Source organism: Elgaria multicarinata, chromosome 7 (genome assembly GCF_023053635.1).
Source record: "Elgaria multicarinata webbii isolate HBS135686 ecotype San Diego chromosome 7, rElgMul1.1.pri, whole genome shotgun sequence".
NCBI lineage: Eukaryota > Metazoa > Chordata > Lepidosauria > Squamata > Anguidae > Elgaria > Elgaria multicarinata.
Window position 1 is genome coordinate 76,094,392 of NC_086177.1, and position 23,750 is coordinate 76,118,141.

Genomic DNA, 23,750 nt, shown 5'->3' on the forward strand with positions numbered 1-23,750 from the left:
TATGTTACTATCATATACATTACTGAAAATGTTTGCAATGTTGCATGGAATCTGCTAATCAAAGTAAAAAAAAAAATCTACTGGGTAAGTATAAACCCTAAGCTAACTCAGTGGTAGACATTTTTTTAACAAGCGTGCCACAAGATAGTGTGCACTCTGTTCGTTCCCCAATCTGAGCACTGGGTAGGGTTTACCTGCAGTCTACTGAGCCCAGCAGCATTTAGCAGAGAAGGCTAGACTCTATGCCATAGCCAGGCCTACAGGCTCTTCTGCTCCTGTCCAAGCACACCACAAACCCCTGGTGCCACTTGTAACTCCCATCCCACATGTTGGAATCCCAAAGACTATCTTTTGATGATGGCAAATGAAAATTAGGCCTTGTAGAGCTCAGTGGATCTCTGTCATGATGCATAGACAACATTAAGTCATTCTTCCCTTTCAACAAAAGGGTAAGGTAACTCAGACTAAAAGTGACTTGTCCAAGACCACTCAGAAAGCTGCCAAGAGGGGATCTTAATTTGAGTTTCTCACCCAATGTCTGCAAGTTCATCTAAAACAAGTGTGCTGAATCCCTTTCAACCAAATGGCCAAATTCCATTCTAGAGAAGCTCTTAGTACTGGTGAGGTCGGGCAAAAAGGGCAGGGCCCCAAACACCAAGAATATCAGACTGTTTTAGTTTAAAATGTTTACTGCTAATAATGACGCTATTTTGAATGGCTATACGTTTACACACATCTTGCGCTACATTTTTACAGTTTACCATTTAGTGTTCTGTTGAAAGATTTGGAAGCATGACTGTGTCGGTTTATTATTTCCAAAAGTAAAAAATATATATCAGCCAACACACACACACACAAAATCTGTGAAGTGAAAAAAAGTTTCAGGTTGGAGTTTAAACTTTTTATTGTATACTTTTTAATTTCAGTATTCTATTATTCCGTGTACAGAAAGCTTTAGGATTACAACACAAATGTTTTATTGTATACCTGAAATTTGTAATGAATGAAAAATATATTAAAAAAGCATCCCAGTATCCAAATCTGAACACTACTGTACATTTACATTTTGAATTTGAGGTGGTTTATATAAACTGTAAAACAATTCAGCCATAGGTTTTATAATATATAATAATTTACATAAACTCTTTAAAAACTATAAATATTGGAACAAGTAGATGCAGATTTGGGCTATCTTCTGCTTAAAATAGAATGAAAGTATTAAAATTGTTTAAATATTTAAACTTTCAGAAATGTATTTATTAGGATTTATTTAAACCTTTAACAGTTAATATTTACTTTTTATCGCCCCACCCATGTATCATATTGTGAGGAAAAACACACATTTGAAACTCTATATGTATGGGGGGTGGGGGTGGGAAGGCCACCTATGAGGGAACATGATAGAGGTGTATAAAATGATACATGTAATGATACTCTGGGCAGTTTAATTGTTGTAAACCGCCCAGAGAGCTTCGTCTGGGGGGCGGTATATAAATGTAATAAAATAAATAAAATAAATAATAAAAGTGGATTGAGAATGTTTTCTTTCTCTTTCTCCCTCTCTCTCTCTTAGGCCACAAAATTACGGGATCATTCCATGAAGCTGAATGTCAGAGATTCAAGACAGATAAAAGGAAGTACTTCACAAAGCACATAGTTAAACTATGGAATTTGCTACCACAAGATGTAGTGATGGCCATGAACGCAGGGCTATTTGCTTTATGAATCACTGTTTTGCAACGGAAATCGGAGATCTGGGCCCTGCAATCTAGATTGGGATTATAGTGGGGAGTGGAGAGAGGGGTTAAAGCCCCATGCTTTAAAGCGCTAATCCCCAAGATAGAGTCTCAATCTGGATTGGGGGCCCTGCACCTAGAGTAAAAATGAAAGATGTAGTTGCTAGCTACCCCTTTAAAGTAATGACTACTTTTAAAGCCACGATTGCTTAGAGTAACCATATGAAAAGGAGGATACTGCTCCTGTACCTTTAACAGTTGCACAGAAAAGGGGATTTCAGCAGGTGTCATTTGTATTCATGCAGCACCTGGTGAAATTCCCTCTTCATCACAACAGTTAAAGCTGCAGGAGCCCTGCCCTCTTGACCAGATACAAAAGAGGGCAGGACTTCTGCATCTTTAACCCTTGTGATGAAGAGAGGTGTGGCATGCATACAAACGACACCTGCTGAAATTCCCTTTTCTATGCAACTGTTAAACGTACAGGAGCCCTGTCCTCCTTTTCATATGGTCAGCCTACGATTGCTGTATATGAGAGGCAGTATGCTTCTGAATACCAGTAGCTGACAAGCATGTTGAGCTCATGTCCTGCTTGTGGGCTCCCATAGGATTCTAAATGCTGAATTATATAGGCCTTTGGTCTGACCCAGTACAGCGCTTATATTCTTATTTGGAACAGGGAAATGCAGGCTATGGGTGGGGCAAAGGATTGCACATCTACCCCATAGCCTGCCACTTTTCTGCTCTAGATTCCCTGCTCCTGATGCACGTTTGCCTTTAAGAAGAGGTGCTGAGGACGGTTAGGTGCTTTAATAGGCAAGATGTAAGTTTGTGTCCTGATTCAACTGGGCTTGTTCCTATATGCACACTGGGAGTAAGGCCAATCAAATGTGTGCAAGTAAACATGGAGAGGATTCCGGTGTTAGGATATCAGCCAAGCTATAATTTCCTGAAAGCAAACCTCATTGAAATCAATGGGATTTTTATTCAAGTCAAAGGGCACAGGATTAGGAATCAAAACAATATTTATTATATTGACATGCAAACCACATTTTGTAGAGTAATGTGCCTAGCAAGCTCTTACGCTCTAGTTATGAAGCATTAATTGCCAAAGCAAGTAACATAAATATGCCCAAGATTTATTTACTTAAATGTTTTTATCATGGCTTTCCCACAGCATGAGGTGGCTGTGAGATTAATATCTATGTAACACACTGCATTTTTAGAAGAATTGATCCAATTATATCTTTAGGGTGGAATAAATCAAGAACAGCTCAACAGTTTAAAGTAAGTTTCATCATTGTAAATGTCATGGATCTGGACTATTTTTATTCTTTGTACAGTGCTCAGAATGACACAAGTACAGTTTGTCAGTGAAACAATCTATCTGGACAAGATGTACTCTGACCTGACCTGAATAAACTTTTGTTAAATACTCCTTATTATGCTCACTTTGATATCAGAAGAAATTCAGGGATTAATTGTTAATATATTTTCTCTTCAACAAACAAACAAAAGCGCCCCCTAAAATTCAGGTACATATTGTAAAAATATGGTTCTTGTAATATATCAAATGAATTCATACTTTGAAGCTAGGTCCAACAGGTAATTTTCAGTGCAATCTTACAGAAATAAGTCCCAGTAAATAACAGGTGAAATTCTATGGTAAGTGTGTATACGATTGCAGGGTTAAAAATAAATAAATGTCCTGCTTTGCCAGCTAACAACATTCAAATAAATAAAATAAACATAATTAGAAGCATTAGAATAATTAAAAATAAAAAGAGAATACAGCAGCAAAATAAATAAAATAAAATAAATTAATTAATTAATTTGCTGCATTTCTATGTTGCCCAATAGCTAAAGCTCTCTAGGTGCTTCACAAAATTAAGATAATTAGAGTCAACATAAAAACAAGGCTAAGAAAATTTACTCTTTTAAGACAGGGAGTAGTCTTGGTCACCTTGAAGGAGACAGTTGTGAAGCTACTCCTAAATAAAACTTCTTTTGACCCAATAATTTTAACTAGTATTGTCTGGTCACAAATACCAACCTCTTGGTAAAACGAGTTACAATTCTTCAGTTCCATTATTGCATTAAACTAGTTTTCTGAACCCATTTCAATCTGGTTTCAGGCCTCATTTGGGCATGAAAACTGTCTTTGGCCATAGCTAGACCTAAGGTTTATCCCTGGATCATCCAGGGGTCAAACCTGTTCATCTAGGTGACACACAGGGGATCTAGTGCTCAGGCAGGGGTGAACCCTGGATGATCCCAGGATAAACCTTAGGTCTAGCTGTGGCCTTAGTCATCCAATAGATGACCTATAGTGAGAGATGGACATAGGAACTGCTACCATGCTTATTTTCTGGACTGAAGTAACTTTCAATACAATGAACATGCTACAATGCTGGAGAGGCTTGCTTTGGGATTCTGTATTTGAATTATTCTGCTCCTACTTGGATTCCAGAAGGTAATACTAGAAAACTACTCTCTGGCTTCATGGCACTTATATTGTGGGGTTCCCCAAGATTCCATCTAGTTTCCCATACTTTTTAAAATCTACTGTACATGAAACTGATGAGTTACGTCATTTGGAGATTTGCAGCTAAGTGTCACCAATATGCTTATAAAACTCAAGTTTACTTCTTCTTTACATAAGAGATGATGGTGTGGAAGTTTTGAATCAGTGCCTGGAAGCAATTTATTGGATAACAGCCAATAAATTGAAGCTTAATTCCAACCAGATGGAGTTTCTCTTGGTAGTTGGTTCATCTAATCAGAAAAGTGGTGATCGACCTGTTCTGGATGGGGCTGCAAATCTCCTATAAAGAATCAGGTCCTCAGTTTGCTAAAACCCTCATGGGGTGTTCATGGCATGCAATGTCTTTAACTAGCTGCAGCTAGTGCACTAACTGTGACACCTCCTGGATACAGAGATCCTGGCTACAGTTCACATCTATGCCCTGCTGAACTTTCAAATTGGATTACTGCAACACATTGTTGTACATGGGGTTACTTTTGAAGACATTAACAGCTACATCGGCTGCTGGTCTATTTCTAGGCACAATTCAAAGCTCTGATTACTACCTATAAAGCCTGAACTGGCCTGTGACCTGCCTACTTGGAAGATTCATGTGCCATCTTTCATGTGAATCTGCTCAAACCTTCCGTCCTTCATTTCTGGACCTTTTTTGGGGTCTCCCCACCATTCGAAGTTAGGCATGGGGCCTCAAAGGGTCTTTTTGGTTGTGACACCCTATCTATGGAATGTCTTCTCCAGGAAGACTCCATGGTACCAAGCCTGGTATCATTTCAGGATCAGGCATTTCAGCATGTTGTCTGTCTGTTTTACAAAATCTGTTCGAGTTTGTTGGTTTATGGTTGATACCTTTTTTAAAAAATTTTTTTAATTGAAACTATATTATTGGTTGTTTACTACCAGAACATTTTATATGTACTGCCCTGCTGTTTGAGATCTCACCCTGGGAGAGTTTGGTCATCGATATGATCTCTACACTGATGCAGTTTGAGCTGAAATCAATGAGACTCCCTAACAATGTTATGAACCAGGTGTCAGGGCTATCTGTAAACTGACAGAAAAAGCAGGGGACAGAAAATAATCCAAATATGTTTTAGCTATCATACTTCATTCCAGATAGGAATATTCCTGTTTTACCTCAACAGCTAGTAATGAAGAGTGATGATCATGAAAATACAGGATCTTTATAGTTAATTTTAAGATGACCTCAGACATGTGGTGTAAACTGAATTTGCTTTGAGTGTTTTCAAGGGAGACCTAAACAGCTGTATAATACAGAAATGCTGAGGTGGAAAAAATATTCCTCAAAACAACCTAGGCAACCTTCTAAATTTAAATCAGACTAGACATACTCAATTCTAGCAGCACAGCCTATATATCGTCTGGTGCGATAGGCTCTGAGCAGATAACAGGAGAAACCAAGGATGCTTCGCCAAAATGACTTAATACAGATTGCACCACTCTTAAAAGGGTGCACTTTCCAGCTCAAAGTATCTGCTTGCAGGGGAAGTGATGGGTTAATTCAACTGTTAACACCAAGTGGTAAGAAAGTATGATGCTGTGCTTCTGGTGCAGAATTCATGTGCAAAATAATAATAATAATAATAATAATAATAATAATAATAATAATAATAATAATAATAATAATTGTGCTCTAGTCCTCATCTAAGGACTAGAAGGTAGGCGATAAACAGTAATAGGATGTCAACAGAACATTTTTTTTTATCTTAAGTTACAAATAGATTTTCAACCAGGCCCAGCACGATGTAAGGGGAAAAAAATCGTTCAGTTCTATTTATGGAGATGTGAAAAAGTTAGACTCTTTGATGAAAAAGGCTAAACTTTGTAGCTCGCTTTGAGTGTCACACAGAAGCGACTAATGCACTGGTTACGAGTCGATGGGAATGAGCCCATTTGTTCCTCCGACGGTGAGTGAGCACACATTTCTTTGGCAAGCTAGGTATTCCAAAGAATCTACCCGTTTGTTTTAGCCCGGTAGTAGGTTCGAAAGAGGGCCGGGGGGGGGGGGAGGGAGCGAGAGAAAAACTAAACTCGTTACCTGCTGAGCGCAGCTTTGCACTCCTGCGCCCCGCGGTTTCACACGCATGGGTGGAAGCGCCGCGCTCCTCACGCCCCCTCGCGCGCCGGCCCTGGGCGCCCCCCAGCGGCCGCTCCTCGGCTCACCCACTCACCTCCGTCCCCGTAGGTCTCGACGCCGTAGCCGTCCTGCAGCCCGTTGCTCCAGGTGCCCTCGTAGCGGGCCGGGGTGGTGAGGCTCTGGCGCACGCCGTAGCGGCCCTTGAAGCCGTGCGACCACTCGCCGCGGTACATCCACTTGCCCTTCGTCTCCACGCCCAGCCCGTGGCGTTTGCCCTGCGCCCAATAGCCGTGGTAGGTATTGCCGCTGGGCCAGGTGTACGTGCCCACCACCTCGAAGCCGTGCGCCCACGAGCCCGCGTACTCGCCCTGCCCTTTGGGCCCGGTGCAAATGCCGTGCCCGTGGGCTTTGCCCTCCTCCCAGCCGCCGCAGTAGGTGCCGCCATCGTCGAAGTCGAACCTGCCGCCCGTCATTCAGGGGGAGCGGGGCACGCCCGGGCCGAGCTCGGCTCCTCCGCCACCTCTGACTTCGCCGCCTCCTCCTTCTACCGCCGCTACTCCTCCTCGGGGCGCCGCGCTGCTTCCCCTGCTCAGGCTCCCGCGACAAATGCCAAGGCTCGGTCCCAGGCAACGCTCGTCGGCTCGGCACTGGCGCCCGCCCTCCGCTCCTCCCCTCCGCCGTCCTCTCCTTCCACACCCAAGCCGGGCCACCGTCCGGCTCCCACCCCGGGCAAAGGAAATGAGGGGGAGGGGGGCAAGGCGGAGCCGGGAGGGGGCAGGTGCCACCGGGGGGCGAGTGTGCGTGCGGGGAAGGGCTTGCTGTTCCGGGAACTCCGCAGAAAAAGGCGCGCGCGGAGTCCCTTCCGCTTGTGGTCGTGGCAGAGGCGGTGTCGCCCTGCCTCAGCTAACTACCGCGGAGGTGTGAGGGAGAGTTGTGGCAGGTGGCTCCAGACTTGACACAGGCGACGGTTGCGGCGGGACAGGGAAATGCGCTTGCGGCGGCTTTCAAGTTGGGCTAACTGACTCCCACGCCCCCGACACCTTTGGCACGCCAGCCAGAATCGCGCTTTGGGAATATAGGAAGTAATAATGTAAGATAAATTCCAAAATACGTACGGTGCAATTATTACACTGTAGTATCTTTATTAGGCAAACCCAAAGATTACCACAAATGTGCAAGCTGGTCTTTGAATTAGCCTAGTAAAGATATTACATTATATGGATTTTGGAATTTTTCTTATGGCTAATATGTCTGACTTTGCTTTTGTTTTGTTTTTAAATATAAGATTATTATTATTATTATTATTTATATAGCACCATCAATGTACATGGTGCTGTACAGAGTAAAACAGTAAATAGCAAGACCCTGCCGCATAGGCTTACAATCTAATAAAATCATAGTAAAACAATAAGGAGGGGAAGAGAATGCAAACAGGCACAGGGTAGGGTAAGCAGGCACAGGGTAGGGAAAAACTAACAGTAGAAAGTAACAGTAGAAGTCTGCACAACATTAAGTTTTAAAAGCTTTAGGAAAAAGAAAAGTTTTTAGTTGAGCTTTAAAAGCTGTGGTTGAACTTGTAGTTCTCAAATGTTCTGGAAGAGCGTTCCAGGCGTAAGGGGCAGCAGACGAAAATGGACGAAGCCGAGCAAGGGAAGTAGAGGCCCTTGGGCAGGCGAGAAACATGGCATCAGAGGAGCGAAGAGCACGAGCGGGGCAATAGTGTGAGATGAGAGAGGAGAGATAGGAAGGAGCTAGACCGTGAAAAGCTTTGAAGGTTAACAGGAGAAGTTTATGAATATAAGCATGTGCAGAGTGCATTTACTTCACCACTCTTGCTCTGCAATCTGTCTTCACGCATCTAAGTTCAAAAGTTAAAGCTGTGAGTTTAGAAGGTCTTGTTGCCAGCCTCCTCTGTTCTTTCAGAAGTACCTCTGTTTCTCTCTCTTTGACCTGTTTCTCTCTCTTTGACCTCTTAATTTCCAAAACGAATGTTTCTAGGAGTCAAGCTTGCTTAAAGCCTTGCTGATTAATTCCCAGTTTGTAGTTGGCTTGGGTTTTCAGTTTCAAATATTTGAGAGTGATATCTCCAATATTTAGTTCCTATTAAGGAGGAAACATCTATCAGTAATTCTGGGCTACTAACATGCAATCCCAACCAAGAAAGGAGGGTTCCCTTAGTCATTCTAACACAAAGAGCAAAACAAGGACATAGAATTCTGAGATTGTAGAATGGATTGTATCACTTCCAAATGTGAATGTCTCCATGTTTAAAATAATAACAACAAATGGACTTCCTTGCAAATAGAAAATTAGCATAGCAGGAAGCTGGCTGGCTAGCACCTTTCTTGCTGCTGTGCTCACTTTCTGCTTGTGGGATTTTCCCCCTTATTTAGTACATGTATAATTCTTCTTATATACACAAGGGAGCATTAGAAATCACACACACAAGTCTGAAATAATATTGCAGTTACTAACCATACAGCCATCTCTTGTCTCTTCCATCTTCATTCTGCTGTATGTGTAGATCAGGCTGAAACAGTTCCAGGATTAGGGTTGCTGCCTTTTTTTCTGGCAACCCCCCCAGCTATGTAACAGCCAGAAACTCATCAGGTGAGACTTCTTCCACCATGGAAATGCAGTGATAAGGAAATTTGCATCTCTTGACTGTTTCTATGCTATAATACTTTTGATAGGTGTATAAAGCCTGCCAAAAATAGTGGTGGATAACCTGGGGCTCTTCAGATATTTTTGTCTACAGGTTCCATCACCCTCACCGTTGGTTATGCTAGGTAAGGCTGATGGGAGTAGGCCAAATGTAGGCCACGCCTTTTAAAATTCTTACTTTAGAATAGGTGCATGAGCCCTGATTTTTGTGAACCGCCCAGGGAGCTTCGGCTATTGGGCGGTATAAAAATGCAATAAATAAATAATTAATAAATCCTGATCAGGACACCAGCATAAGGGGTAGGGGGCTTTAACCCTTCCCCCCGCCCCAGGTGACTGCAATTTCTATTGAAAGCCAATGATCTGTTTATATTATAAATTGTGGAGGCCTAGGTTCAAATCCTTAGTCAGCCATGACAGTCATTTGGATGACTTTAGGCAAGTCACAATCTCTCACCTTTACCCACCTCACAGGGTTGTTGTGAGGATAAAATGGCAATGGGGTAGGAAAACCACCTATGCTGCCTGATTTCCTTGGAGGAAAAGCAAGATAAATTGAATAAATAAATATAACTTGTGAGCCCTGTCGCAATCAAAAGTCTGATTTTAGCATTCCCAATAGCTAAAAAGGATGGCAAAAAGCTGGATTCTGGAACAGGAGTTAAAAAGCAATTTTTTAAAAAGTGAATTTGGCTGCTATCCTGTGTGCTGGGAATGATTTCTTATTGGCCATGCCTTATGGCTAGTACAAAATAAACTACTTGCCTGTCTACCTTATGCTCAGTGGCACTTCCTTCCTGGGTTGTATGGCTTTTTGTAGAAATCAGAGCTAATACAGCTGTAGAAGAGGAAGATGGGTCAGTTTGACGAATGGGTGATGAAGAACAATAGGAGGGTACAAAAGGGAAGGAGGGGAATAAGTATGACAGGCAAGGGAAAAAATAGAAATAAAAAGTACAGGAAGGGGGCCTTGGAGAAACAATGGAATCACATGTAGGTTGTCATGGGAACCAGAAGGATTGAGTGTTCAGAGTGGGATGGCAGCTAAATGACAGTCCTACAAGTGGGATGACAGTTAAATGTCACTGCCCCACCCACAAGGAGGAATAACGGTGTCCAGGGTTAAAAATGACATCCCCACAAATGGAATAACAATAGGGTGTGTATTGTAGTAGAATAGTAATGAGAGCTTGTGTTGTGGCTGGCCAGGTGTGTAAACTATGAGGTTCAAATCTCACCTCTTTGATGAACTTACCAGGTAGTCTGGGGAAAGCAACACTTTGCTCAGTGTCAAATATGGAGGTAACAATCCTGGCCTCTTACAAAGGTGTAGTATAAGGATGACTGAGTTAATGGGCCATTCAAAATATGGCTTATTTGAAACTCATGCCACAAATGCGTCCAGCACATGCTGTGATTTAAACAAGCCACCACGTTAAATAACACCTACCATGTTGAAACACATTAATTAGGTAGGATTCTAATTCTGCATTAACTGTTATCATAATTGCTCCACTATTACGCTGTTTCCAAGTACTCTTTGTTAGCAGTATAAATGGTGTTCTTCCCCTCTCCTTTTGTCTCCATGTGCTTATCAGGATGGGGAAGAAAACTCCCACACTCCTTGCAACTCTGCAAGAAAGGTCATATGGGAAGATTGGCAGTAATCAAAGTGCCTTTCCGAGATAGAAGTATTTGAGAGACGGAAGCCAAGTATCCCAAGGATACTTACCAGTTCTAAAGAGTCATTTGAGCCCTAAGGTTCAACATCTACATTTGAATTTACAACATCTAATTGCAGGTGGCTAAACATTAGCATTTTAAATCATGTTAGCTAATTTCTTGTTAGATTATATCCAAAATGAAACTATCCCAGCCTCTTTAGAATGTATGGAACAGAAGTGTCTTGACAAGGAAATAGTTGAGAATTAAATATTAGGTATGTTTATTCAGAGGACATGTCTACACCAGTCTTTATCCCAGGGGTTGTCCCTGGATCGTCCCTGTGCGTCCACATGATGCACAGGGGATTCCAGGAGCAGGTAGGGATGATCCCTCTATTTCCCCGGGATATCTGCAGACATGTTTTCCCCAGGTTTTCCAGCGTTCCCAGGATGATACCAAGGACTTTGGGTGGTGTGGGTGCCCATCTCGGCTTCTTCCCTCCCTGTGAGTAGTGGGGGTCAGCAGAGGAAAGGAGCTGTGACGAGGGGAGTCCAGGGACATCAGGGGTGGGTGGGGAGTGGGGTTAGGCCTTTTTTTTTTTTACTTACTTTTCACTGGAACGCAAGTGTGCTCCAGCTCCTGCCTTTTTTAAAAAAACATGGCAGGTGCAATGTCCTGCTTCCTCCCTGGATGCTGCACACCGTATGTGAACCCAGGGGGAGGATTTCACGATCAGCATATCGCGAGATACTCCCCACTCCCTCCCTAGGCGTAGACATGCCCAGAGTTAATTCCCAAAATATTCGATAGAATTTGATGCCTAGGAAGTTTTGTTGTTTATTAACAGGGCAATCCTAAGCATCTTTACTCAGAAGTAAGTTTCAATGTTCAGTGGTGCTTAATCCCAGGTTAGTATGAAGCCTAAGGCTTGAATCCAACAGTGTCAGAAACAGTTGGCAAAACAGATTTCTCCTTCACCCTGCCCACACAGATCTGCTCTGGAGAGTTTGGAGACCCACTGGGGATATCCCATTGCACGAGTGGACGTCTGTTCATGCAACATTGGCTTTAACTAGGGTGACCATATGGAAAGGAGGACAGGGCTCCTGTATCTTTAACAGTTGTATTGAAAAGGAAATTTCAGCAGGTGTCATTTGTATATATGGGGAACCTGGTGAAATTTCCTTATCATCACACTAGTTAAAGCTGCAGGTGCCCTGCCCTCTTTTAAATCTGGTTACTCTAGTATAGCTCCTGCAGCCTTAACTGTGGTGATGAAGAGGGAATTTCACCAGGTTCTCCATATATAAAAATTGCGTCTACTGAAATTTTCTTTTCTATGCAACTGTTAAAGGTACAGGAGCCCTGACCTTTTCATATGGTCACCCTATTTTAATCCAAATGCAGTGATAGAAAATCTGCAAGTTGTTCTTTGTGGCAATGGTGCATCCTACATTTGTTATAATAATGAGAATTTTAGGGGGTTTCCAAAGTGAGTTGAACAGAACTGCAAGACCATGAATTTGTTGCATAGTGTACTTGCTGTTACCATGGCTTGCACTAGTGCAGCTAAAGCTGACCCTTAAGACTATTCAGTTTTCATTGACTGTATTAAATAGAATTACAGCAGGAATTCAGATTAAATATCGGGGGGGAAATTGTATATGTTTAACAATGATATCATTGAACGTCTGTGTGAATTTTGCAATGGAGCATTGAAACGAGCACAGGTTGCCCAGCATCACTACTTGGGAGATTTCCCTAATCAGAAGTTCAGGCTGTCAAACACACAGACAAACATTCCTTAGAAATAGTATATACTATATTTTCGCTGCAAAATAGTTTGTGTTCTGCGCAACCATATTTCTATTGTAACAAAAGGAACTTAAGAAAGCTGTTTAGGTCTACTGAATAGGCATTGTAATGTATTTGCTCCATAACTGGTATTAGTCAGCATGTTACAAACATTCAATCTACCATCCGACCCTACTTATCAAATTTCTGTGGAAAGGAAGCCTTTACTCTCTGCTTTCTCCAGCAACAAACACATTCTTTCTTCAGCAGTGGGGCCTACTGCCTCTCACTGAAAACGGCCAGAGGCCTATATCTGTTGTCTGTTCTCACTGCTCTATAGGTTGAATTTAACCCAAGCATACCTTCTCAAGTGCTGGTGCAAACTTTGGTGCAGGATTGGATGATAAAGCAGAATGCTTCGGTCTGAAAAACGCATGCAGAAAAAAGTGTGCCATTTGACCAGACGTTCCTACACGCTAGAGCCATTGCATGGAATGAGGACTGCTTCAAATAATATAAAAATCCTATACTAAAAGCAGTTACGCTGTGCACAGGAATTAATCTGCAGCCTCCAACCATACGTATGTGTACCTCAATTTGGAAACAACCGTGTGTGTTGCAACTTTACTGTGCCTATATATTATAGGTATTGAATTGCATTGCTGCTGTTTTTATCTGGTTGAGCTTTTATATCGTATTTTATATTATGGTTTTATACTGTTGTTTTATACTTTGAATGTTTTTAATTTTTGTGAACTGCCCAGAGAACTCCGGCTATTGGGCGGTATAGAAATGTAATAAATAAATAAATAAAGCTCAGGTTCACAGGCTATATCGGGCCTTTCATTCCCAAAAGGGCCCTCCAGGACTCCCCAGACAGCCATAATACTCTCCCCCGGGTCTCACCCCATTTCCCTGACTGGTTTTCTGGCTTTTGCAGTCTGCACCTCCTCCCAGTTCTAGAAGGTTTAAATGCCTCTCTTAAGGGTTAGTTACAGGCAGTAAGAGCTTTAAGCTAAACTATGCTGGTATTTTTGGTTCCCTCTTTTGCTTCTAGCCCCCACCCTCTTCTCTCCATCAGCCCCTGCCCACTATTGGAATGTGGCCTCTGTGAGCGACTCCAAAATGCACTTTGGCCCTTGGGCTGAAAGAGATTCTCCTGCTGCAAATAGATGTGTGTGTGGCCATAGGAATTGAAATGGGTTGCATGCTAATTCCTGCAAAACACTGCTGCCCATGTAGGGATTTTGCAATGTTTGCAGCACCTTGGAGAGTTTGAATTATGTATGTAACTAGCATGCTGATGCTTGCTTTATACAGTCTGCTAAATATGACAGCAAGCCAAGATATGGTAGGTGTTGATAACCCAACACAGCCTTGAACCTGTATGACCCAACACTTGAGATTAGCTGTATTTTATATGTAAAGAACAGGCTGGGCAAGCTGTAGATATATACTGCTTAAATGCAAGAAGTGTATTTCAATTGCCTCTAAACCACGTTATTAGGTACAGCGGAGAAATAGTTTTTCTATCTTGCTAAGATACATATTTTATTTTTTTCTAAAGGACAGACGCATGCAAGCAATTTTCCTCCAAGTAAACTGTGTGCTTCGCTTCATCCTCTCTTGCTAGAAGTGAGTGTTGAAAGATGGAGGGACAGGCAATGTGCTTTCGGTGCCAAGGAGAGAAGCGGCAGCATGCTGCCCCCAGAATAGCAACAGCCGTAAATATGGTCATGCTGCTCCTCCGCTCGGAGACTCAGATCACATTCCCAGTATCCAGTGGGGCCATTGGCTGCCAGGCATTCAAAGGCTTTCATAAAACATTTGCAAATGTAGCTGTGGTTAAGGGAGACTTAATTCCCTGTCCTGATCAAGCTGACATCAGGGCATATGGTGCCTGAGCAAAGGGTGTAAGCTGCTTGGGCCATATATTAAAGCAGCAGCTGACTCAGTGTTTCAAGATATGGAGAGTGTTCTCCATGAGAGCTTGCTGTTATTTGTGGCACTGGCTGAAGCATGCAATTCCTTGCATAATAAGAACATAAGAAGTGCCATGCGGGATCAGACCAAGGGTCCATCTAGTCCAGCACTCTGTTCACAGCCATTGGCCAGGGATGAACAAGCAAGACATGGTGCAACAACACCTTCCCACCCATGTTCCCCAGCAGCTGGTTCACACAGGCTTACTGCCTCAAATACTGGAGATAGCACACAACCATCAGGGCTAGTAGCGATTGATAGCCTTTGCCTCCAGGAATGTATCCAACCCCCTTTTAAAGCCATCTAAATTGGTGGCCGTGGCATTACCCCACAGTTCTGTGCTCTTACGTATGTCTGGATTTGTATGTCTAGTGAGTGCAGAATGTTGGACTGAGTGGGTGTGGCTGATGATGCTGTGAAAGGGGGGAGGAGTATAAATGGGGTTGGTTAGTTGGTGGGCAGTTGGGAGTGTCAGTTAGGATTGTCACTGGTGTGGAGAGTGAAAGGAGAAGATTTTAAGAGACTTAAGATTACTGTTTTTATTAAAACTAGTAGATTAAGCAGGTTAACTTGAATTTGAAGTAACTAAGATCTGCAAAACAAAAATAAACATTTTATTTTGTTTTGTTACCTCAAACCACGTGTCTGCTTGGCTTTATCACCTGCTCTACAGTTACTATCATAAACACCTTATATACACAGTAAAACCTTTTCAGATTCTAGCCTTTACCTTCTCATATGAGGGAAAGTGGCACTTGGCTTGAGGAGGGTTTGTATGTGACAAGGCCTGGTGTGTGAGGCCTGTGTCGTGACAGTGGCCATCGCTACATCTTGTGGTAGTGAGTTCCATGATTTAACTATTCGCTGTGTAAAGAACTACTTCTTTTTATTTGTCCTGGATCTCCCACCTATCAGCTTCATGGGATGACCCCAGGTTCTAGTATTTTGAGAGAGGGAGAAAAATGTCTCCCTATCTACATTTTCCATACCATGAATAATTTTGTACACCTCCATCATGTCTCCCTTTAGCCTCCTTTTTTCCAGGCTAAACAATCCCAGTTGATGTAACCTTCCCTCATAGGGGAGATGCTCCAGCCCCTTAATAATTTTAGTTGCCCTTTTCTGCACTTTTTCCAGCTCTAGAATATCCTTTTATAGGTGTGGTGACCAGAACTGTACTCCGTATTCTAAGAGTGGTCGCACCATAGATTTGTATAAGGGCAGTATGATACTGGTCGTTTTATTCTCAATTCCTTTTCTTATAATGCCTAACATGGAATTTGCCTTCTTTCCAGCGGGTGCACACTGGGTGGACATTTTCATCAAGCTATTCACCCGAGTCTCAAGATCTCTTTCTTGTTCAGTTACTGCCAGCTCAGATCCCATTAGGTTATACTTGAAGTTGGTTTTTTTTGCCCCAACATGCATCACCTTATGCTTGCTTACATTGAACCACATCTGCCAGCTTGGAACCACATTGAACCACATCTGCCAGCCCTTTGGAGCTCTTCACAATCCCTTTGTGTTTTAACAACCTTAAATAATTTGGTGTCATCAGCAAACTTGGCCACTTCACTGCTCACTCATAATTCCAGATCATTTACGAACAAGTTGAAAAGAATTGGTCCCAATACCGATCCCTGTGGGCCCCCACTATTTACAAATATTTAAGAGACTGAAATACCACACAAAAATATAATAAAAGAATAAAACACAATACAGAACAAACCGCACTGGGATATAGATTAAAAAAAAACCATGAAAAGAGAAAAGAAAGGTCTTTGCCTGACACTGAAAAGATAACAATGTAGGTGCCAAGTGGACCACTTTTGGGAGGTCATTCCTTAAGTGGGGTTCCACAACTGAGAAGGCCTTCTCTTGTAGCCACTCTCCTAGTTTCCTTTAGTGGGGGCAGCTGGAGGAGGCCTCTGAAGATGACCTAAGGGTCTGAGCAGGTACGTATTGAAATCCTTTCCTTTTGAAATCCTCTTTACCAGCTACCTTTCGCCGCCCTGATGCATGCACTGCACGTAGTAAGATGCCAGCAAGTGTATGTGTGTGTGTGTGTGTGTGTTTGTTTGCCTCTGTGGCTCTATATTCCTCTGTAATTTGGAAGGAAAAAATGGCTTGAAGTCCTCTTGAACACTTTCTGTTTGCTTCTTTCTCTGCCTGTACTGTTACCAACTGTGGATGTTGTTATTTCAGACACATACTGTCCTCTGCTATTTTAATTCTTCCCTCCTGTTCTCACACAGGGTATACAGTCTACTTCGTGCTCTGTTACAACCCAGGATTCAAATGCCTTCATATCTCTTTATAACTGAACATTATCATTTCGTTTAACAATATCTCTTGTCTCTGCATAGTTGAATATTATAGAATTCAATAAATTATAGGTGGACATGTGGCCCTTCAAATGTTTTGGCCTATAGCTTTCATCAGCCATAGCCAGCATAGTCAGTACTGTGTGTCTCCTGAACACACATGGGATATGTCTAGACAGGGCGATATCCCGGGGATCATCTCTGTGTGTCCATAGGGCATCTTGGGAGCAGGGAGAGACGATCCCTTTCTTGCCCTGGGATATCGCCCTACCCTTCAATTTTGATTTTTCCCATGTTCTTGGGATTATCCCGAGACTGCGGGATGTGTGGCCCACTGTCACAGTTTTGTCCCGGCTCTTTGTGAGTAAATGCAAGGAGCCGGGAACAGGGCATGGGGCATGGAGCTCCTCAGGAGCTCTGTGCCCATCGGGGGGTTGGGGGTGAGGGGAGCATGATTTTTTTTTTATTTTAAACACATTTTGCTCAGGAGCGCTCCTGTGCTCCTTTCTGATTATAAACAAAACAAAACAGCAGGCGCAACATCCTCTTCCTCTTGGGATGTCGTGCGTCACGTGTAGATGAGGGGGACGATCTCGCGATCATAAAATTATGAGATGATCCCCCTCAACCCCTCTCGTCTAGCCATGCCCGTAGTCTTCACTGAGCAGTTCCTTCTTCTGAGAACAGAAGCAGTGCGGGATGGGGGCAAATTGTGGACAAAAGACAGTCTGCCCAATTGGAGTTGATCAACCTTTGTTGCTTTGGGTATTTGTCGTGGGTTGAAAAGCAGGTATGAACGTAAAAACTAAAGACATAAAGCGACTCAAGCTTGAGTTTAAAATTCTGAACAATGAATTTTCAAGATTTTTTTTTTAAAAAATGACAAGATCATGCAGAAAGGTGTGCTGAAATTAGTAAATTTCCTAAATAGCTGTCCTAAGTGTTTTCTACTGAGTTGCTACAAGAAATACAGTATAATATAAATTTTGCCAAATGATATTCTTGTGTAACTTTGTACAACCATGACGACTGTATTGTCTTATGGTAATCCTATGCATGTTTTGACAGGGGGGAAAAAGACCTGGAACTGTCCATGGCTGGAAAATGGTGGGAGTTGTAGGATTTTTTTTTTTTATCTAAACATGAATAGGATTGCTCCCTAAAAGAACACACATTCCACTGCCTTAGTTTGCATCTTAAGCACACTTACCAGGAATATGTCACTTTGAAGCTGGTGGGATCTTTGAATAAATATGCAGAGGATCACTCTGGTTTTGCTCCCTCCTGCATCTCTAAGATAAAATGCAACCTGAATCTGAAGAAATTATCTGCAGCCATAATGTGTAGGCTTTTTAACAACATCAACACAAAAATAACAATAATAGTAGTCTTATGGTTAAAGTGAGTTAAGAATAGTAGAACATTGGTTATACTGAAAGTACTGTACACTTACTATTAATATATTTTATTATACATTTTTCAACAGTAGACTTCTTGAACATATCTTTTTAAAATTAAAATGAAATGTAGTAATCCCCCATCCCATGTTTTGTAGCACGTAATCAGATCTGAGCCTCAGTCCACAGAGGCAACAGATCTGAGGGTAAGATGTTCCAGTTTTACATACCACTCTCACATTGCAGTCATAACAGGACCTTATGTGACTTGCACAGATTACAAAGCAAGTGAGTAAGAGAGATTGGAAAAACCCCAAATGATTGCCTGGGCCCAATCTTAAAGGCCTCTTACGCACACATGAGTAAGTCCTATGGGAGCCAAAGGATCTTACTATTCAGTATATTTAGACTATCACCTAGAAGGACAAGTTCCTAATTTTGAATCTGGACAATATAGCCAACTGGGATTTCACGCTACTTTCTTTACTCATATTATGAATTGCAAAGGATCCCAAAATTGGAAAGAGCTAAATGGCTTTTGTATTGTATTTGTGCGTCCAATCTTTGTTTTGCTGTGTTTATTCCTGTCTTACTATTTTTTTCAAATTGTGTTTTCGCTGCTATTTTTTCAAATTTCCACAATGGGTTGTTGTTTTAAAAAGATCTTAGCCGAATTGTGACATTAGTCCTGATGCAATATGATAGCACACAATAAGACACAGCCCCAGTTTATGGCACTTCTGGTATTAAATTGAAGCAGTTGCCACTTTTATTGGCAATACATATATGACTTTCAGACTAGAAACTGAAGGATGGGGGTAGACAAAACAATGCCACAATGAGTGTCCATACAGAGCCATGATCAATGTTGGTGTTTAACTTAGTAGTTCTGTTCAGGCTCTTTCATCACTCTAGACCAGTGGTTCTCAACCTTCCTAATGCCGCGACCCTTTAATACAGTTCCTCATGTTGTGGTGACCCCCAACCATAAAATTATTTTCATTGCTACTTCATAACTGTAATTTTGCTACTGTTATGAATCATAATGTAAATATCTGATATGCAGGATGTATTTTCATTGTTACAAATTGAACATAATTAAAGCATAGTGATTAATCACAAAAACAATATGTAATTATATATTGTGAAATATTTATTTCTAATTACAAATAAATGAAATATGTGTTTTCTGATGGTCTTAGGCGACCCCTGTGAAAGGGTCATTCGACCCCCAAAGGGGTCGCGACCCACAGGTTGAGAACCGCTGCTCTAGACCAAGGGTGGCCCTCAACAGAAAAAAAAGGTTTCCCATCCCTGCTCTAGATTTGATCTTATCATTGTGGTATACAATAGTATACAAGTGGGAGTACAGGAAGCATCCTCCAAAATGGCAGCTATCTCTTCTCAGGAATATTTCCTTAGGGAACATGGGAAGGCAGCCAGGTAGACAACAGATTCCATATTGGGTTCACATGGAGAAGAGATAATATGCCCTGCCATTAGGCAGAGTGAGGCAATAATCTCAGACAGTAGTTGCTGGGGTGGCGGCGGTGGCAGTTTTCCAGTTATTATTATTATTATTATTATTATTTATTTATATAGCACCATCAATGTACATGGTGCTGTACAGAGTAAAACAGTAAATAGCAAGACCCTGCTGCATAGGCTTACAATCTAATAAAATCATAGTAAAACAATAAGGAGGGGAAGAGAATGCCAACAGGTACAGGGAAGGGTAAGCAGGCACAGGGTGGGGAAAAACTAACAGTAGAAAGTAACAGTAGAAGTCTGCACAACATTAAGTTTTAAAAGCTTTAGGAAAAAGAAAAGTTTTTAGTTGAGCTTTAAAAGCTGTGGTTGAACTTGTAGTTCTCAAATGTTCTGGAAGAGCGTTCCAGGCGTAAGGGGCAGCAGACGAAAATGGACGAAGCCGAGCAAGGGAAGTAGAGGCCCTTGGGCAGGCGAGAAACATGGCATCAGAGGAGCGAAGAGCACGAGCGGGGCAATAGTGTGAGATGAGAGAGGAGAGATAGGAAGGAGCTTATTATTATTATTTGAACTCCCCAGTTGTTTTTGACTGAGGACAGAGCTCTGTATGCCACACAACCTGTCCTTGATCCCCTAAATTAACCTGTTGCCTCAGGTGTGGTGGAGGACATTATCCTATCACCTTCGTTGAAGTAAGAATCAAATGACAATCTAGCTGACTTCTGTATGTGGAACAGGATGGTGGCACATTATTGTCAGGTAGCAAAATGTCTTGGGCTGGCCATATATATTGAAGTAAGAATAGACAGCCATGCTGGATCAGACCAAGGACCCATCCAGTCCAGCATTCTGTTCACAGTGGCCAAGCAGCTCACCCTGGGAAACCCACAAGCAGTTCATGAGTGCAACGGCACCCTCCTGCCCCATGTTCCTCAGTACAGGTTGCTAATTGGTTTCCAGGCTCAATTCAAGGTGTTGGCGTTAACCTTTAAATCGCTAAATTGCTTAGGACCTATTTAAGGGAGCATCTATCTTGCTATGAACCTGTTCAAATATTAAGATCTTCAGGAGAGGCATTTTTGAGGGCACCATTACCCGTGTTGGCAGGACTTAGGCTACACGTCACCGAACCTGAAGCTAAAGAGTTAATGTGTACCTGAACAAGTTGGGTGAGGATTACTGGGATGCTTGCTCTATCCTTTCCTATCTCCTCCCTCTACTTCCTTCTTCTCCCTGCCTGCTTGGACTGCTGACCACAAATAAAGTCTTTTCCTAAACCAGCACTTCAGTGTTTTTTTGTTGACATGTATGGCTACTCACTGGGAGCTGGTTTAGACTACAGCGTGTTTGTCCAGCATGCATGAAAGGGCATTCTCCTGTATTGCCCCCAAACTCTGGAATGTGCTGCCTCAAGAACTAAAACCAAGAAGAGCCATGATCAGACCAAGGGTTCCTCTAGTCCAGCATCCTGTTCACAGGGTGGCTGTCAACAGGAAACCCACAAGTGTGACAGAAATGCAAAAGCACCCTCCCACCCATATTTGCCAGCAACTGGTATGCATAGGCATACTGCTTCTGATACAAGAGATAGCATATGTCCATTGAAAGCTTTTCCTAATTGTGCCTAACAAGGGCAGCCTTTTTCACAGCAGCCACACACAACCCCAAGGTCTCTTCTTTGGTCAGTCGCTGCTAGTTCAGATCCCATCAGTTTATACTTGTTCCAATGTGCATCACTTTACACTTTTTGCCATGATGTGCATCACTTTACACGTGCTTATATTGAACCACATTTGCCCTTTTTGATGCCTATTCTCCCAGTTTGGAGAGGTCCTTTTTGACTCTCATCTTATTCCGGGTCTGTTAAGTTTGCTCAGGACTTTGTCAAAAGCCTTTTGGAAGTCCAAGTAAACAATGTCTACAGATCACCCCTGCCCACATGTTTATTGACAATCTCAAAGAACTCTAACAATTTGTGAGCCAGGCCTCATCTTTGCAGAAGCTGTACTAATGCTTTTTCAACAGGGATCATCCTTTTATATGCTTACTAGTTTTATCTTTAATAAAGCTTTCAAACAATTTACACAGAACATACGTTAAGTTAACTGACCTGTAATTTCCCAGATTCCCCCCTGGATTACTTAAAAATAATAATAGTATTACAGTGGCCATATTCTAGTCCTCTGGTACAGAGGAGGATCTTAGGGACATGTTGCATATTTTTGTTAGAATATAAGCAATTTCATATCTGAGTTCTTTAAGGACCCTTGTATTGTGTAGTTGTATTCTGGAAATTGACCTGGCCCTTGTAATCTGCTAATCGACAGCAATGGGGTGGGAGCAACAGTAATAGGGTGGTATTTAATATTTAAGAGAGTATGTCTCAAATAGTTCAATTGAGTCTCCTGATGAGGTGGATTTGAACAAATGCAGTTGTAATGTAAATCTTAATCTTGTAATCAACTCTACCTTTAATGTATAATGTAATATCATTTAATGTTGCATGTGAACTGGGATGCTCAACAAAAAGTTAAGGATACACACCATAATGTTTAATACACAAAAATATAAAATAAAGATTAACAATGATACTGCATTAAAAGTGCAATAACATATTGCACAGTCCAATGTGTAGCTAAAACCGCGTAGAAAGAGGCCAAACACGTTTTGACAATGGGTCTTCGTCAGTGGCCAATGCTAAAATGCAATATACAAAAAGAACATGCATGGGAAAATGGACCAAACACGGATAACTGATTGTTATTTTAAATATGGACACAAGGGTGTGTATATAGGACAAAGCAATTAACATACCGGACTGCTGTGTACTCCCTGAAGATTTACTGGGGCTAACTTTACAATTCCAACAATTGTGTGGTGTACAGCATGTGAACTGGGAAGTTCACATGTAATGATAACTTTAAAATCACTGGCATTAACTTTAAAATACAAATAATATTTGGTTTACACTGGAGGACACAGATTCAGCAAACTTTCGTTTTTCAACCATTTCTAGAAATATGGAGACCTCTTGTGGCCATTCAGAGATAAGAACTGTCTCGAGTTATGTTACACACTATTTCCCCAGAAACAACTAAGGCCCTTTTTACACCTAAGGATTATCCAAGGAAAATGGAGGGATCGTCCCTGCCTGCTCCCGGGATCCCCTGTGTGTCATTTGCATGCACAGGGATGATCCCGGGATGATCCCTGGAAAAAAGGCAGGTGTAGGCCTGTGTGTCATTTATTGAATGCACAGGGACAATCCCGGGACAATCCCAGGGGAAAAGGCTGGTGTAGACATGCCCCAAGAGACATGTTAAAGACCATCACATTTATTTTACTATAAGCTAACAAGAGCATACTTCATTAGTAGCGCATGCTGCAATAAACTTATTAGACTTCAAGGTAATACAAGTCTCCTAGTATTTTGGGTGGGGTGGGGGCTGAAATAAGGCTTCTAAAATTTACTTTTTCAATTGTAGTATTGCTCTAATTGGTGATACACTTGCAGTTTTTCTATAGATACCCTTAAGGAAATTTTCAGATATGGAATTCCAGACTGACATTTTGATATTTATATATTTAATCACATTTCTATACTGCCCAATAGCTGAGGCTCTCTAGTGGCTCACAAAACATCCAAATGTAGATGCCATCTCTCAATACACCCTCTACTTACTTTGTTCAATCCGTTTAACATTAACTTTTAAACTATATAGTCTTATTCTTTTTTAATATTTGTTAAACATGTTTTGATTGTTTTTATTATAGCCTGGCTATAGCAGCAATAATAAATCTCAAATAGTTGCAGACTTTAGGAGTAGTATCCAATGGGTGCCTTACAGTGGTGCCCCAGGCCCATGGGTAGCAATGTGTTTGGACAGCCCCACCAGTGGGCCTCTGGTGCCAGTGCAAGAGCCCTGTTGGATACTTCTCCTGAGGTCCCTAAAATGTATTCATTCCAGTTTGTTATTTCCATAATATTATCAGCAGTACATATCTTTCTTGAAGCCCACTAAATGTACACGTATGCTGAAATACTAAAAATATATGTGC

General features: G+C 41.8%; 1 protein-coding gene across 1 annotated transcript in view; it reads right to left on the bottom strand.

Moving 5' to 3' along the window:
- JPH1 (junctophilin 1) overlaps positions 1-7,052 on the bottom strand; it is a 77,907-nt gene extending 70,855 nt beyond the window's left edge. Inside the window, exon 1 of the mRNA XM_063130848.1 lies at positions 6,471-7,052. Within this exon, the coding sequence (XP_062986918.1) occupies positions 6,471-6,849 (379 nt within the window). The 5' untranslated portion in view covers positions 6,850-7,052. The remainder of the gene's footprint in view (positions 1-6,470) is intronic.
- Between the last annotated feature and the right edge of the window lie 16,698 nt (positions 7,053-23,750).